The 14,894-nt window shown below is 42.4% G+C and overlaps 1 protein-coding gene across 4 annotated transcripts; it reads left to right on the forward strand.

Annotated features, from left to right (window-relative positions):
- The first annotated feature begins 1,340 nt into the window (after positions 1 to 1,340).
- On the forward strand, positions 1,341 to 14,202 carry LOC119329389 (ENHANCER OF AG-4 protein 2-like). 4 transcript variants are annotated; one of them, XM_037602427.1, is made up of 14 exons: positions 1,410 to 1,881; positions 2,053 to 2,129; positions 4,173 to 6,284; positions 6,392 to 6,890; positions 7,038 to 7,146; positions 7,238 to 7,350; positions 7,425 to 7,612; positions 9,251 to 9,893; positions 9,974 to 10,442; positions 10,520 to 10,615; positions 10,858 to 10,952; positions 11,095 to 11,295; positions 13,614 to 13,763; positions 13,864 to 14,202. In XM_037602427.1, the coding sequence occupies exons 1-11, from the start codon at positions 1,771 to 1,773 to the stop codon at positions 10,929 to 10,931; spliced, it is 4,491 nt and encodes a 1,496-aa protein (XP_037458324.1). In that variant the 5' UTR covers positions 1,410 to 1,770; the 3' UTR covers positions 10,932 to 10,952; positions 11,095 to 11,295; positions 13,614 to 13,763; positions 13,864 to 14,202. The 4 variants fall into 4 exon arrangements, with proteins under 4 accessions (XP_037458326.1, XP_037458324.1, XP_037458323.1 ...); XM_037602429.1 differs by having other exon boundaries at positions 1,341 to 1,568; positions 13,614 to 14,202; XM_037602426.1 differs by having other exon boundaries at positions 13,614 to 14,202.
- The last annotated feature ends 692 nt before the right edge of the window (positions 14,203 to 14,894 follow it).

Here is a 14,894-nt window from a genome sequence, read left to right on the forward strand (position 1 = left end):
TTCGACCATGCCATCGTGCATGAGGCAACGCGGGGGAGGGCTATCAAGTTCGCGACCGAAGGAGCCCCATGACGATGGCCTCGAGTGCGCCCGTGGTCCAATCGCTATGGACCGCCGAGGTGGGTTGCCCGGGTGTGCACCAACGTGTAGATGGGATGGCACGGAGAGTCCCGTGAGTCCCCCGTAGCACGCCATCTGAGAACGAAGCACATAGAGGGCACTCTCGCCCGCGAAGCCCTCCCCGGGAGGCGGGTACTCCAACATCCTTTTTAAGAGTAATGCGTTGATTGTGCAACACCCAAATTCAAATTCTATACACAAAGGAAAAACTAAACGCCTCTCAGTAGATTTTTCTTCTTGCCTCAAAGCGCATGAGAGTCATTTTGACTCGACATCTGATCGTATCGAAGTATCATTTTTCTGATTTTTTGGCCAAACCAACGATTTAAAATCTTTAATGGCATTTTAACAATTCAGAGGGTCCACCCAATCGAGATGGACTTGGGTATTCCGTAAAACAATGTAAGCCTATCGCGGTTTTCGGTGCGATTCACTTTTGGTCCAGTGATGTTAGCGAGATATACCGATGAGGCTATATAAGTTAAGATACCACTGGATAAAAAAGTCGCCACGTATTAATCAACCCAATCCCCCTCTCCCCCTCCCCGCAACCAGTCGCTCTTCGTTAGGTCCCAACCACAGCGGCTGATTTGGGGGCCCAACCTCACTAGCCAGTCTCGTCATTCATCTGGCGTAGCTAGTGATACACTGAACGGCCTCTCCCCTCCTTCTCCAGCATCTGTATTCCCTACTGGAGTTGTCGTTCTTGTTGCATCTGACCACTCCAAACATCCGCGTCTCCTAGTTGTATACTACGGCTCATCCCTGTCAATGGTGGCGCTTCGTGGAATGCTAAAGCAAGATGAAGACCATGATCAAAATCAACGTCAGCTTTGGCGAGGGACAAAGGTAATTCGAATTCTTGCAACCTTGGTTCTAGATCCAAAGCCATATGTTCTGATTAGCATTTGCAACTTTGGTTGGTGAATTTTATCTTCATGGTTTTTCTCTTTTTTTTCTTCGATGCAAGACAGTAGGTAAGGTTGGCATCTGGTGGCAAAAGTGTCTATGTTCATGCTTAGCCCAAAAGGAAAAGAAGAGAAAACAAAAGGAGAAAGAAACGCAAAATGCTGAGCTGGTAGAGATAGTATTTGCATCACCAGCGTCATAAATGAGTACCGGAAGTGACAAGGAAACCCCAGGTGTTCTCCAAACCGAACGGCGCCGCATCAACAACCTATCGCCGCCGTCCGATTCAGATCGCGCGGCTGGTCGCCAGCGTGACACCTCTCCCCGTCCACGAGGTCCAGGCGGAAGAAAAAGGAGAGATTTTTCCTCCTCCTGGTTATTCACATCGTCTGGTTATTCACAATCATCACATTGAGCAGAGGGGAGAAAATTGCGAGGAGGGGAGGAGGATTCCGAATCGCAGTTGCAACCCAGTAATCCACTCCACCACCGCACGGATTCGATCGCCGCCGCCGCCGCCATCGCCTCCCCCCACCGCTGTAGGAACCCTCACGGCCGGCGCCGCTACCCTCCCCCTTCCCTTCGACTAGGGTCTCCTTTCGTCCCGCACTGCGAGCTGCTAGGGTTCCCCTCGCCCTTGCCCTCGCCCTCGCCGGTTAGGGTTCCCCCGTTGGCCCCCTCCTCTTCAACGGGGTGCGGGCGGACGCTGGGGAAGAAGGGCGCCTAGGGCCTCGCCGCCCAATGGCTCCCGCCGCAAAGCGGGGCGCCAAGGGCACCAAATGGAACAGAGACCCGCAGCTCGGGGACCTCGTCCTCGCCAAGGTCAAGGGCTACCCTTTCTGGCCAGCCAAGGTCCAGCCTACACTCCTGCCTGCTACCTAGGGTTTTCTTCCCCCATAGCGAGCCAGTTCCCTCCCTTTCTGCATCTTTCTTGGCCACATCTCTGCCTGCCTGAATCTTGATATGTCTAGGATACTGACCGTGTGCTTCAGCCTTGGAGGTTAATGCTTCTTATCTATGCAGGTGAGCAGGCCGGAGGATTGGAATCAGGAGCCCACTCCGCGCAAGTTCTTTGTCCTCTTCTTTGGCACCAAAGAGATGTAAGACCATCCTCATGCTCATTAGTTACTAGCTCCTTTTGTCGCCATGTTTAACGGTATTCTAACGGCCAATTCTACCCTGGATGATTTATCGGATAAGAGATTTAAGACCGTCCTCGTGCTCATTAGTTACTAGCTCCTTTTGTCGCCATGTTTAATGGTATTCTAACTGCCAATTCCACCATGGATGATTTATTGTATAACAGATGTAAGGCCGTCCTCGTGCTCATTAGTTACTAGCTCCGTTTGTCGCCATGTTTAACGGTATTCTAACTGCCAATTCTACTGCGGATGATTGATCGGATACATGAATGCCACATGTCGCCACGCTCTTGATGAATGCGCCACTTCATACTTGCCTTTTTGTGTTTGTATTCTTTACATTTATCACACAGCCAAGATCATGTGCAGGAGACACCAACACTCTTTTGTAGTTATTCATACCCAATTTATTGCCTCAAATTCCGCTAAGTTCATCCGTTAAGGTATGCCACGTGTGGGTAAGTAGTTTACGTATTTTTTGCTTTGGGAACATGGCTACTCTGTCTCCTATAGTGACAACATATTTCTTATTGTTGGCAAGATGGATTTTACACGTGTACTAGGGAAAAAAATAGGACAGAGCGATCATTTGATTCTGATTTAAATAAATGCTTGTACTGCATAGTTTGCAGTTTTTAATTCTGCCTATTTTATTTTATCTGAGCTTTACTTAATCTGACTTTCGGCTTGGCTGGGTAGATTAGTATATACTAGATGATGCCCCGGGCGTTACTGCAGGAACCTTGCTAAAAGAAATGCATAAATAGTCGCTGCAAAATCATCTCTTTTATTTTACCTGAGCTTTACTTAATCTGATTTTCGGCTTGGGTCGGTAGATTGCTATATACTATATGATGCCCCGCACGTTGCTGCGGGAATCTTGCTAAAAGAAATGCATAAATAGTCGCTGCAAAATCATCTAAAACTAATGGAAGCAAATTAAGTTATTAAACAATAAAAACACGAAGCATATAAAAAATAAAAATAAATTACAGTTAAAAGACTGTCGTTTCTAACAAAATGGGAAGGGTGAACTACATAGGTATGCTGCAATTTCCCAAAACATATATTGTCGACATAAAATCTAATGCAAAAAATTAACTTATGACTAACATGCATGAGTTTATCTGACAGCGCTGCATGTATGGAGTAATGCAAAAAACTGTAATTATGACTTGCATGCATGACTAGCTTATGTGGCATGGTTCCATATCTTGGAAAAATAGGTAGTGGGTTGTAGCTATTTAGGAATAGTATAGAAGATGACTTGCATGCATGACTTGCTTATGTGGCATGGTTGCATGGCTAGAAAAAATAGGTAGTGGGTTGTACTTATTTAGGAATAGAAGATTCCTATATCTATACTAAAAAACCCCTTTGGTGTAAAAGTTTAAGTCTTGTGATTATTGTTTCCACCAATGATCTAAGGTTACACATTGCTGTGCAAGGTCAGTCTAGGAGGTACAATTCTTCACAGACTGAGTCTGAAAGATGAAAGCAGTACTTCCACTCTTAGTTGATTTATTATGAACTTCTCACTCTTTATTTCTAGTTTTCAATTATTGATAAGTACTCTTAACCGCTCCTACAGCCTTTCATTTTCTTCCAAATAGTAAGAATGAGAATGTTATTAATTCTATTGTAACTTGAGCCTGTGCAGCAAACTGATCTACATATTGTTAAGTATGTTATTCTCCATAAATTGTGGTAGGTAATGATCTTTAGACCTCTTAAATTACTTTGGTGCTAATAGAGCAATTAAATTACTCCACTTGATTGATTCAGTCGGTTGCTTTAGCTTATAAGGTATTCTCTACGCGGAGCATTTCTTTAATTGCTTTAAAACCGTGTCACCATTTTGTCTAGATACAATATTGATTTGTTACCCTTGCTGTCTTCCATGCCTGCGTTTTCTTTGCTATTTTGAGCTTATCGCGACAACTCTTTAAAGGCTAAAGTAAAAGAATTACTTGATTACTAATGAATGAATATCTCCGACAGTGCTTTCGTAGGTTTGCCAGATCTCCAGCCATTTACAGAACAGGTGAAGAATGACTTGGTAAATCAAGCTCGAGAGAAAAGATTTCCGAAAAGACATGCGAAAGGTCTTGAAGAAGCCTTGGTGGAGATATGCAAGGCCTATGACGAGCTGCCAAAATCATCTGAAACTGCCAATGATGTGTTGCCTGATCAAACTCTTGATATGAGTGAGAAACCTACAGAATCCCTTGTAAAGCCACCTGATGATGGTGAGACTCCAAGAGTGGAACAAATGGAAGTTGATAGTTCTGTGGACAACTTGAATACTTTAAGGCACGGTTCAGGAACCGAGGAGAATGTGAAAGATGGTGGTCATGACAGAAAGGACATTGTTCCAGCAGTTATTAATAGGAAAAAACCTGCAGAAAAGGATTCTGACCATCCCAAGAAAAAGAAGCCTGTGACATCGAAGTCAGCTACCAACATGCACCTTGAACAAATGGAAGTTGATAGTTCTGTGGGCAACTTGAATAATTTAAGGCACGGTTCAGGAACTGAGGAGAACGTGAAAGATGGTGGTCATGACAGAAAGGATACTTTTCCAACAGTTACTAATAGGAAAAAATCTGTAGAAAAGAATTCTGACCATCCCAAGAAAAAGAAGCCTGTCACATCGAAGTCAGCTATCAACATGCACCTTGAACAAGCACGCTCACCAACCTCTCTGTTCTCAGGAAGAGAGACTGAAGGCCAAAAAGTTGGGAAAGAGGGCCGTCCAACTGAAGGTATCCTTTTGGACCCTAATGTAGAGATAGTTTGTGCCCTTGAAGTGCCAAAGAAAGATAAATCCAAGATGCAGTTGAAGACTGCTGACAGGGAGGAAAACAAGCATGTCGATGGCACTGGTATTTCTGGGAGGACTACTCCTGAGGCTCTACCTGGTACTGTACCAGCCAATAGTGCTGACAAAGAGAGCGGAGGATTTAGAAAGCTGAAACCGATGATGAAACAATCACTTATGGACAAATCAGAGAGAAGGTGCCCTAACAAAGTAATGGTTGACAAGCCTAACAAGCAGTTGACTGTAAAATCACCTGTTGTCTTGTCTTCCAATAAGAAATCTCTGCCTGGTAGTGGTCAGCGCAAGCCGGAGGGTAGCACTGATATGCGTCCGGCAAAGAGGCCAAAACTAGTAGACAGAGCCAATGAAACAGTTAAGACAGGGGCAAAGAGTGAACTTAGGTTACCTGTTGATATTGGAAAGGATAATTCTGTGAAAAATGAGAAATCCACTTCCGTTGGAGCCAGAAACAACACATTTCCCGAGACTGTAACCGCTGATGGTAGGACAAGGAAATCAGGTGTAGTTGTATCACCCCTACCAAGGCCGCATTCTGAGCGAATGGAACAGGCACCTGGTTCTGCAACCAAGTTAATTGGTTTTGATACTGCTAAGAAGGGCTCCAGCATGAGGGAGGATGGCTCACGTGTTGGTAGGCCATTGGCACAACCCAGGAGAAGAGCATGTCGTTTCGATGATGATGATGAGGAAGAACAACGAACCCCACCTCATAAAACTGTGGCCAAATCAATCTCCACTCATGTAACCCCAACAGACAAGATCCATCAGACAGGTATTCGGGGGATTCCTTCATCACAAGTTGGCAATGTTTCTGCAAAAAAATCTGGTTTGGCAAGAGAAGAGAAACCCAGAAGTGTTGGAAGGTCACCTGTGAAGCACGAGCCAATTTATTCACCAAGTCAAGGTAAAGTGCACGCTAGACCACAAATGACTGGGCGAAAATCGGCCACTATCTCAGTTGACACTTCTTCTGCTTTGGGTAACAAGATTAACCCGGCAGACCGCAAATCCTCCGACCAATTAAAAAATCCAGGATCATCTGAAGTGAAGAAACCGCAAGGTAGTTCTTCTAAAGTAGTGCAGCAGACATCTGGGAACTCTCACTCTCAAAGCCATGCTACCTTAGAAAAGAATGTACTTCTGTCTAAATCAGAAAATGCCAAGGTTAAAGCTAAGCCCAGCACACAGATAGCTATGACTGCCGAGAATAGGTTAAGTGCCACTTTGTCAGATGAACGAAGCGGGAAGCTGGATCACTCTAAAGAGGACAGGTATACTGCTTTGAATTTGCTAAGTTTCTTTCTTATGTTTTTTTTTGTCTACGTTTATACATGTTTAGCTATGCACTTTGTTGATGTTGCAATTTCCTCTTATGCAGATCAAATTTTGTTGATAAAGCAGATTTCGCTGAGTCTAATGCTGACTCTGACAAGTCAATTAAGCGTCTTATTGCAGCTGCCCAAGCAAAGAGAAACCATCTTGCGTCTGGTCAAGGAAATTCTGATGGCTCTTCTGCAGATAATGCTGTTCTTGCTTCCGCAGCGTATGGCTTGCCTGGACTAAGTCCTAGTCCTGTTTTTCACATTCCTTCTGCATCAAGAAATGCTATTTCAGAGGGTGACATCATGCAATCTCAAGATTCCATCTGTGAACCTGGTCACCGAGTTGATCTGAAAAAGCCAGCAGAAACTGACCATGAACATGAAAAGAGTCCGAAACCTAAGCAATCCAGCAGTTCACTGGGTGGTGGTACTGATGCAGCAATTGCACGTGATGCCCTGGAGGGAATGATAGAGACTCTGTCGAGGACAAAGGATAGTATAGGTCGTGCTACACGTCATGCAATCGAGTGCTCGAAACATGGCATTGCTGAAGAGGTACCCCCTGCACACCCACACCCACACATGCATTCATAGACACACACATTTTTCAATCATGTACATTCATTAATCCACATGCCATCAGCATTGCCTTTTCATCACAAGCAAAGTACCCTTATTAATTAATTCATTATATGTCATCAGATTGTTGCGCTTCTCATAAGGAAAATCGAGAATGAGCCTAATTTGCATCGCAAGGTTGATCTCCTTTTTCTTTTGGACTCCATAACACAGTGTTCTCACTCTCAGAAAGGTAAGTTCTCTTTGTATTATGTTGCACCAATTCACAGAACTATACGTTTCCTTAAGCCCAAGATTTAATTACCTGATTTCTGAATGCTTAGGCGTTGCTGGGGCTTCATATGTTCCCACTGTTCAAGCTGCATTACCTCGTCTTTTGAGTGCTGCTGCTCCACCTGTAGCTGGTGCTCGTGAAAACCGACGCCAGTGCCTAAAAGTACCAACTTTAATACTAATTATCGAGTTGTTATTTCCACAGACAATTTTCATTTCTGTCCATTTGCTTTGTAGGTTTTAAGATTGTGGCTAGAGAGAAAGATTATGCCAGAAAATGTACTGCGAAAATACATGAATGACATAGAGGTGCCAAATGATAACACACACGCTGGTTTCATGCTCAGGCGACCGTCCCGAGCTGAACGTTCTGTTGATGACCCTATTAGGGAGATGGATGACATGCTTGTTGATGAATATGGCAGGTATTTTGTGATCTGATAACTGATATACTCCCTTTGTCCTTTTTTGTTTGATGTTTTAGAATCCTTACAAGCTACAATTAAACCTGACCACCAGGCCACCATTATATGGTTAAAACTCTCAAGGGAAGGTACAGAACTATGTACTAGCTTTGTCATCCGAAGTTATTGTTCTATTAATTTAATATATAATACTAATAGGAATAGGAAGTTACATAAAGGCAATGGTCAAAGCCACATTTGGTTTTGGATACACAAGTCATCAAAACATAAAATAGAAAAAGAACGGTGTACTAGCTTTGTAACACGGTATAACTTCCGTTTAATAAAACTCAGTATAACTGGTTTTATTTTGTGGCTGAAAGTCATAAGTTTGTATGATGGGTTTCTTAACAAATATTTTAAATCTATAATGAGTACCACTTAATGAACCACTTCAGAGCATCTCCAGAAGACTACATCCAATATAGGGCGAGCCGGCGAGCGAGTCCTTATATAATGCGAGATCACTGTTTGTGCTCTTCCACCAGCGGCCTACCAATACCTACCTTATTTTCTTGTCTACGTAGATAATGGCAAGTGGAACCCACCCATCATTGGGTCATAGTTTTTCCTTTATTTTTCACCCGCAGTGCCCGGGAGCTCACGATGGTTGAGCTTGGAGGTGGGTGGCGGATGGCAGATGGCAGTGGCGGGTGACTGAGGCAGGTGGTGCAGCAGAGGTGACTGAGTGGCAGTGCGGGCGGCCGTGGCTCCGCTTGGGGAGGCGGGCGGTGGTGCAGTTGACATGATGTTATGGGCTTTGAGTTCTGTGCAACAGCCGTGTTGCAAGACCACAAGCCACAGTGGCAGTGGTGTGGGCTTGACAAGTGTGCATGCTCGCGGCCTTGTATGGGCATACGGGGAGGTATAGGATAGGTTATGTTAGAGGAAGTAAGAGTCGAGCAAATCAAGTTATATCCGTGTTGGGCGTGGCTGGGTCTTTTAAGTTTAGGAAGATATAGTTATGGTTTGGTCAAGAGTCTAGTTGTGATCTGGCTTGTGAATCAAGTCGCTTGCCTAGATAAAGGTTATGTGTATTAATTACTGAACGAAGACTCAACAGGTCAACTAAGCTTCAGAGTATCACTACCATGATGGTGATTAGGCCCTGTGATGGTTAGATGAGGTGAATACCCTACCCCTGGTCTTTGGACCCTTATCCCTATCAAGATCCATGACACATGAATCAGTTTCACTGATACTTTTCATCTTATAAGAAAGCCAGTAAACTCAGCAGTCTCTGTGTCGGATAGACAGATACATGTTCTGCTCAAGACATAAATCAATGAACTATGTTTTATAGTTATTACCTTGTTGCTGTTCTCTAAAATCATGTATGACCATATCTGTATCGTACTTGTAGTATTCTATGAGAATGTCAGTGCCACATGCTTTGACCATAGTAAGGCCCTTAGGTACTCTAGGGACCTTCATCTTGTTTCGATAATCCAAGTGCGTCAGCTGATTTTATGTTCACCTACCTCTGCTGGAACCTATTAAATTGAGTTCCTTGAGATTTTAGTGGCCGTATGTGTGGTATCATCTTAATTCAACTCATTGCTGACATATGTTATGTGTTCTTTTTTGTGTTTTGTGCAGTAATACAACCATTGAGTTCTCTGGAATATTATCATCAAATGTCTTTGTAAATGATGAGGATTTCCGTCGGATTGATGGGTCATTGCCAGTTATTTCACTGCGAGTTGGAGGGGGTGGGATACAAGAAAGTGAAGAGATTATTGCTCCAAACTCTGTTGAGGAACACATTACGGTACTAGAAAGTGCAACTAGTGATGCTGTAATGGAAGATGCTTCAGTTTTACCAAGGAACAGTCAACAGATAGAGGGATCTACCCTCATTGAGCATGATTCTAAGCAGGAAGCAGGTTCAGAGGAGGCATTGACTAATCAGTACGAGCTTCCCCCTCTACCTGAGGGTCCTCCACCTCTTCCACTGGATTCATTACCTCCCCAGCCTTTACCTGAGGGCCCTCCACCTCTTCCATTGGATTCACCGCCTCCCCCACCTCCTTTGCCCCCTTCACCACCACCTGCTACACCACCTCCGCCGCCACCACCACTTTCACCATCTTCGCCACCTCCACCGCCACCCCTGCCATCTGGACCACCTCCGCAGCCTGCTCCACCACCTCCTCATCCTTCAATCCCGCCACCTGTTCCGTCATCTCCATCATCACTGGGTTATCAGCATGCCATGCCAGAATATTTTAGGCCTCCCAATGTAATTGTTTTTTCAATGCGTACTTTATTTAGCAGGTCCTGTTGTGTTCTTCGTTTAATAATAAAGATTTTTGGATGCAGGGTAACCAACTAACAGGAAATTCATCAATTCAAGGTGTTGGAAATACGCCGAACTTTATGCCTGCTGTACCAGTGAATGCACAAGCTCCAGTTAATTATGCCCCATCATTGCCACCGGATTATGGAAGCAACAATATCTTTCTGCCACAGCAAGCTTCTAATGGTAATTATCAGTTTCAGCCTGGTGTATCTTTTCATCAAGGGGCTTTCAGTGCTTTCCCATCGGCACAAACACCACCAGTTCACCCCCACACTCATCACACACACATTAACCCCATGGGCCAACAATCTGTACCACCTCCATGCAATTCTTATGGTGTACAGCCCTTTCCAAATAGTCAAAGCCAGTATACATCGGAAGAACAGTGGCGAATGACATCTGGTAACTTCAGTCCAGATGACCAGCATAATACCTGGTTACCAGGTGGCAGATCACTATCTTGTTCAGACGGGTCATTCATGCAGGATGGTATGTTTGCCTGTAACCTGGTTTATGTATCTTATATTTGAGAAACTTGAGATGATAATGATTCACTTTTCTGATAGGGTATCCGAGGTCGAACATTGACAGATCTTCAATGAATCCAATGAGTCATCAACATGCTGTACTTAACCATTTGCCGTCTGGAGCACCACATCCAGGTTTTTGGCTTCTTAAAGTTCACATTGTCACTATTTTTTCCTTCTGATAGCTTGTGCATTCAAATGAATCTTAATGAAGCTTAGTAAGATCCATTGATAATAGATGCCATGTACCCCATTGTGCTGTGATACCTCCTTGTCGGCTAATCTTGTGAATTTCGTTAAATAATCAGTTCATGTATATACGCTATATCTTTCCTTTTTTTTTAAATCCTTTTGTTTCTATTCTTGTTTTTTGACAGGCCATGTTGTTCCTCACATGCTGCCAGCCAAGCCTGATATTCATGCACTTAATTGCTGGAGGCCTTCTGGATGAACCTGTATAATTAACTCTGCGGTAATCTCCTCTCTGTTGATACTTTGTATCACTTTTCTATTTGTCTCTTTGTTATCTTCATTGATCTTTAGATTAGTTGTCTACGACACTTCCATCTATCTAGTACTGCAGTTGAGTTGACTTCTCAGTTCTTCACATACAGGTTTTGACATGGGAAATTGGAGACGTTGGGAGCCATTTTAAATGGGGATTCAACAAGAGGTGCTTATGTTAGCCTGTTCTGCGATGAGGATGCACTTTTGCCTGGGGAGTAATGATGAGATCTGATGTTAGTAATTGGAATGGACATTTTACATTGTAATTAGTCTTGACAGCAGCATCCAGCAGACTAATCTCTCTTAGTGTAAGCGCATGTTTTACATGAGACAAGTACTCTCCTGTTCATTTAGATGTTGCTTTTGGTGTGTTTCTTTGAGGAGTGCAAACTGCGGTTAATGTATTTTGCTCAGACGGTGTGTTAGACATAAGTATCAGTTCTTATAGTAAAATATTGGGAACTTATATATACAAGGGCATACTGATGGTATCTATGGCACTTTCTACAGTTTGCTGTACTTGGACTGTTGTGCCTACTGTGCAACACATATCAAGTTTCACGTAGACAAATCTAAGTCAAAACAGAAAAGCTAAAGTACTGTTCTTACTCTTGTTCTCTATGCACTGCGACTTTGCTCTTTAGATAAAATTATATATATCTCCTATCCAGTTATGTGTTAGCAGACAAGGCTAAAACTATGATGGGTTTATGTGGACATCATTTGGGTTTCCATAGATTGGTTGATATTGTATGCTGGTATTCATTTCCTGGAAATTACCTGGTGACCTATTGGGCGTTTGTGATAAATTTTAAGCCATTCAATTGTTATTTATAGTTCCATGGATGCATTGCATATAGTATAGTACAGATATGCCAAATTTGTCCACACCTTAGACCTCCTGCAGTGGGAGTATTATAGCTAGTATCATGCATGCCAAATAAGCATTTTTGGTGAGGTGGCATACAATTAAATGAAGAAAGAGAGGGTTGAGTATCATATCATGATACCATATCATAATAAATGCTATGCTACTATATGTCATGCATGGCAATAAATAAGGTCATCTAAGATAATCTATGATACAATGCATTGCGGAGGTAGTATCATATATGCATGATGCTAACTTCTAATACTACCCACTGCGGAAGGTCTTGTTATCACCAATATTAAATAAGCACCTTTCCATGCAATGCTTGTCTTTTTTCATTTTCTAGTATATATTTCCGACATATTGGCCCTTCAAATTCTGTGTGCATGTATGATATATACTGCATCATTGACATTTCAAATAGTGCATCTTGCTCTTGAAGAAATGGATGTGTGGTGCCCATAGGGACAGTAAATCTGTATTTGTTTCCCAAAAAGATGCACTAGTTATAACTCCTGTACAAAATTGGTCTTCCGTTATCCAGTCTAAGTAAACAGTGCAAATTCACAGCACAACTTGCATTGAGAGAAGTAGTTTAATGGAAATAAAATAGGCATACAAGGTACTCCCTCCGTCCCATAATATAAGAACATTTTTCAAGCTATTATGGGACTGAGGGAGTAGATTCTTAGTTTTGAAGTGGCAATATGTGTTCCTGGTGTTCTTATCTGATTCATAACCATGGAAAACTGATCTTTTAGAAGTATATAAATCAGTGAGAAACTGGGAATTATGAAACTTTAGAAATTCTGCTATGTATCTTCTGATTTTGTCCTGCTGGAGATTTTCTGTGATGAGCATTATTTATAAAATTTAGGAACTGTACTGTGTGTTTCATACTTCAGATCTGATTTTGTGCTGTTCTATTTTTCCATGATGTATATTGACTTTGTCATTGTATTTTTTATTCCCGCGAAGTTGGTAGCGGGTGCTGGGTACTAATTATCCCAGTGATACACAGATTTGTCTAAATTCTGTACACAGTTGCTCCTTCCAGTTTATATGTGCAAATTAAAAATAGATATTATTTTTCTTCATTTGTCAAATTATACATGTCAAGTCGCAGAAAGATTATTAAGCTGTGACAATATTTTATGTTTTGAGTGTTAATTTGTTGAATATAGTTCTGTAGTCTGTGGAGCGATTGATTTGAGTATGTTCTGACTGACTTGTTTCTGAGTGCTCCTTTGAACTTCTTTAACACTAGAATTGCTGCTTTCAGTTTTATGTATGCAAAAAGGAAATATACATCCTCTTTTTTAGGTCAAATTTGTTACATGTATCCATTGGAGATTAGTTGAAGCTTCAAGAGTATTTTGGTTTCGTATGCGTATGATTTCTGTAGTCTGGGGAACGAATGGTGTGAACATGTCCGGTGCTGTCTTATTCGTATCTAAGGCATTAATCCAAGGTCCTTTGTTTGGTCTCTTTTAATTCGGTGGCTGCACTAGTAGCTGATTTTAGGGTTACAGCAATTGACAATTCGTTTCTCAGCCTGAAATATAGTTTCATAATTGATCACTGGTTGACTAGAGTTAATTTAGCTTAAAATCTGGTTGGCTGCAAGGCTGCCAGCTGAACATTGCACACGCCTTTTACGTCTGGACTGCTTGTGGGTATGGGTGATTTTACATGTATGTGCTATATTGTCTGAAAAATTACCTTGTCTGACTAAAATTTCTGTTCATATGGCAGGTCTGGAAACTATACAAGTCGGCGGCGTGTGTTATGATGTGGTTGCGATGGCTGTTACCTGTTGGTGGAGTTGAGGAGAGCTCATGTGGTGAGTCGAGTGTTTTCTTTTTACCTGAGGGGATGGATGTTGAGTGCTTAGTTTGTAGAGAGGTAAGCCTCACTGAAGAATTGTACAAAAGAGATACTCAATGTACAGCTTTTTGGGCAAAACTTTTAAAAGGGAAGTTGATGTATATGTTGTTATGCGTAGGGGTAGTCCCTTGGCACAAGCTAGGGATGATAGATGTTGCTCCATTGTTTTGTTGGACAAAATGGAAGAAAGAAATGTTGTGATGATGAGTCCAAACCTGGGGTGCAAAGGGTGGCGTAGCTCAAGTTTTCCTGTGATGGTTCATCTTTCTGGAAAAGGGAGGCATGCACCGCACAGCAGGTTGTTATTAGTATCATCAGTAACTGTGCGGGGATGATGTTCTGTTGGACCGTAGCCGTGTCGATTCGGTTAGGGTATGAGAAATATATGTTGCCCTGGTGGTTATTGTAAGCAGGATGTGTGGAGGTGTATATTCAGTGAAGTGTTTGTTGTTGTTGAGATGGGGACAGTGACTGTAGAGCACTAGCTGCTGCATCTGCATCTTCATCTGGGTAGTTAAATAGCGAATGGAAGGGGCATTCAGATCAAGCCTAGGCTGAATAATCCATCTACATGCTGCGCTGTGAGCAGTACGTAGTAGAATTAGTGCTTTAATTTTTTTTGTGTGGATGAGAATTAGTGCTTTCCAAGGTAATCCTGTGTTGAATGCATGCTCTGTGTCAACCAAATCCCATTTAGGATTCGGGTGGGAAGGCCGCATTCATGCCAGGCAGATCAGGCAGGCGTGTTCTTGGCTGCTGCCGCAGATATCACAAAGCCGAACCATCCATCCCAATGATTAGGGACCCTTACCTATTTTGGGCAGATACCATTAACAAGCAAGGCAGTCGCACGCCTATACACATTTTGCTAAGAAAGTTTTCTATACGAAGAAATAGATAGAGTATACGATATTAATACGCATGCTTGTCTTGCAGAGAGAAGAAAAGAAGAGATTGCTTTTTCTTTCATAAAAAGGTTGAGTTCTCTATACCAGGAGGCAAGAGATAGAGTATGATATCAACAATCACACCTTTTCTTATCTTGCCGTTATAAGAAAACACATATTAAGTATGTTATCAATACGCATACCTTTTCTTTTATGTAGATAGATAGAGAAATAAAATGATTTAAAAAATAGTATAGAAAAA

This window comes from Triticum dicoccoides, chromosome 7A, assembly GCF_002162155.2.
Source record: "Triticum dicoccoides isolate Atlit2015 ecotype Zavitan chromosome 7A, WEW_v2.0, whole genome shotgun sequence".
NCBI classification, from domain to species: Eukaryota; Viridiplantae; Streptophyta; class Magnoliopsida; order Poales; family Poaceae; genus Triticum; species Triticum dicoccoides.

Coding starts and splice junctions, on each gene's coding strand:
- LOC119329389 (XM_037602426.1), top strand. CDS start 1,771: ATGGCTCCCGCCGCAAAGCGGGGCGCCAAGGGCACCAAATGGAACAGA. Junction 7,147..7,237: donor GTGTTCTCACTCTCAGAAAG/GTAAGTTCTCTT, acceptor CTGAATGCTTAG/GCGTTGCTGGGGCTTCATAT. Junction 7,613..9,250: donor CTTGTTGATGAATATGGCAG/GTATTTTGTGAT, acceptor TGTTTTGTGCAG/TAATACAACCATTGAGTTCT.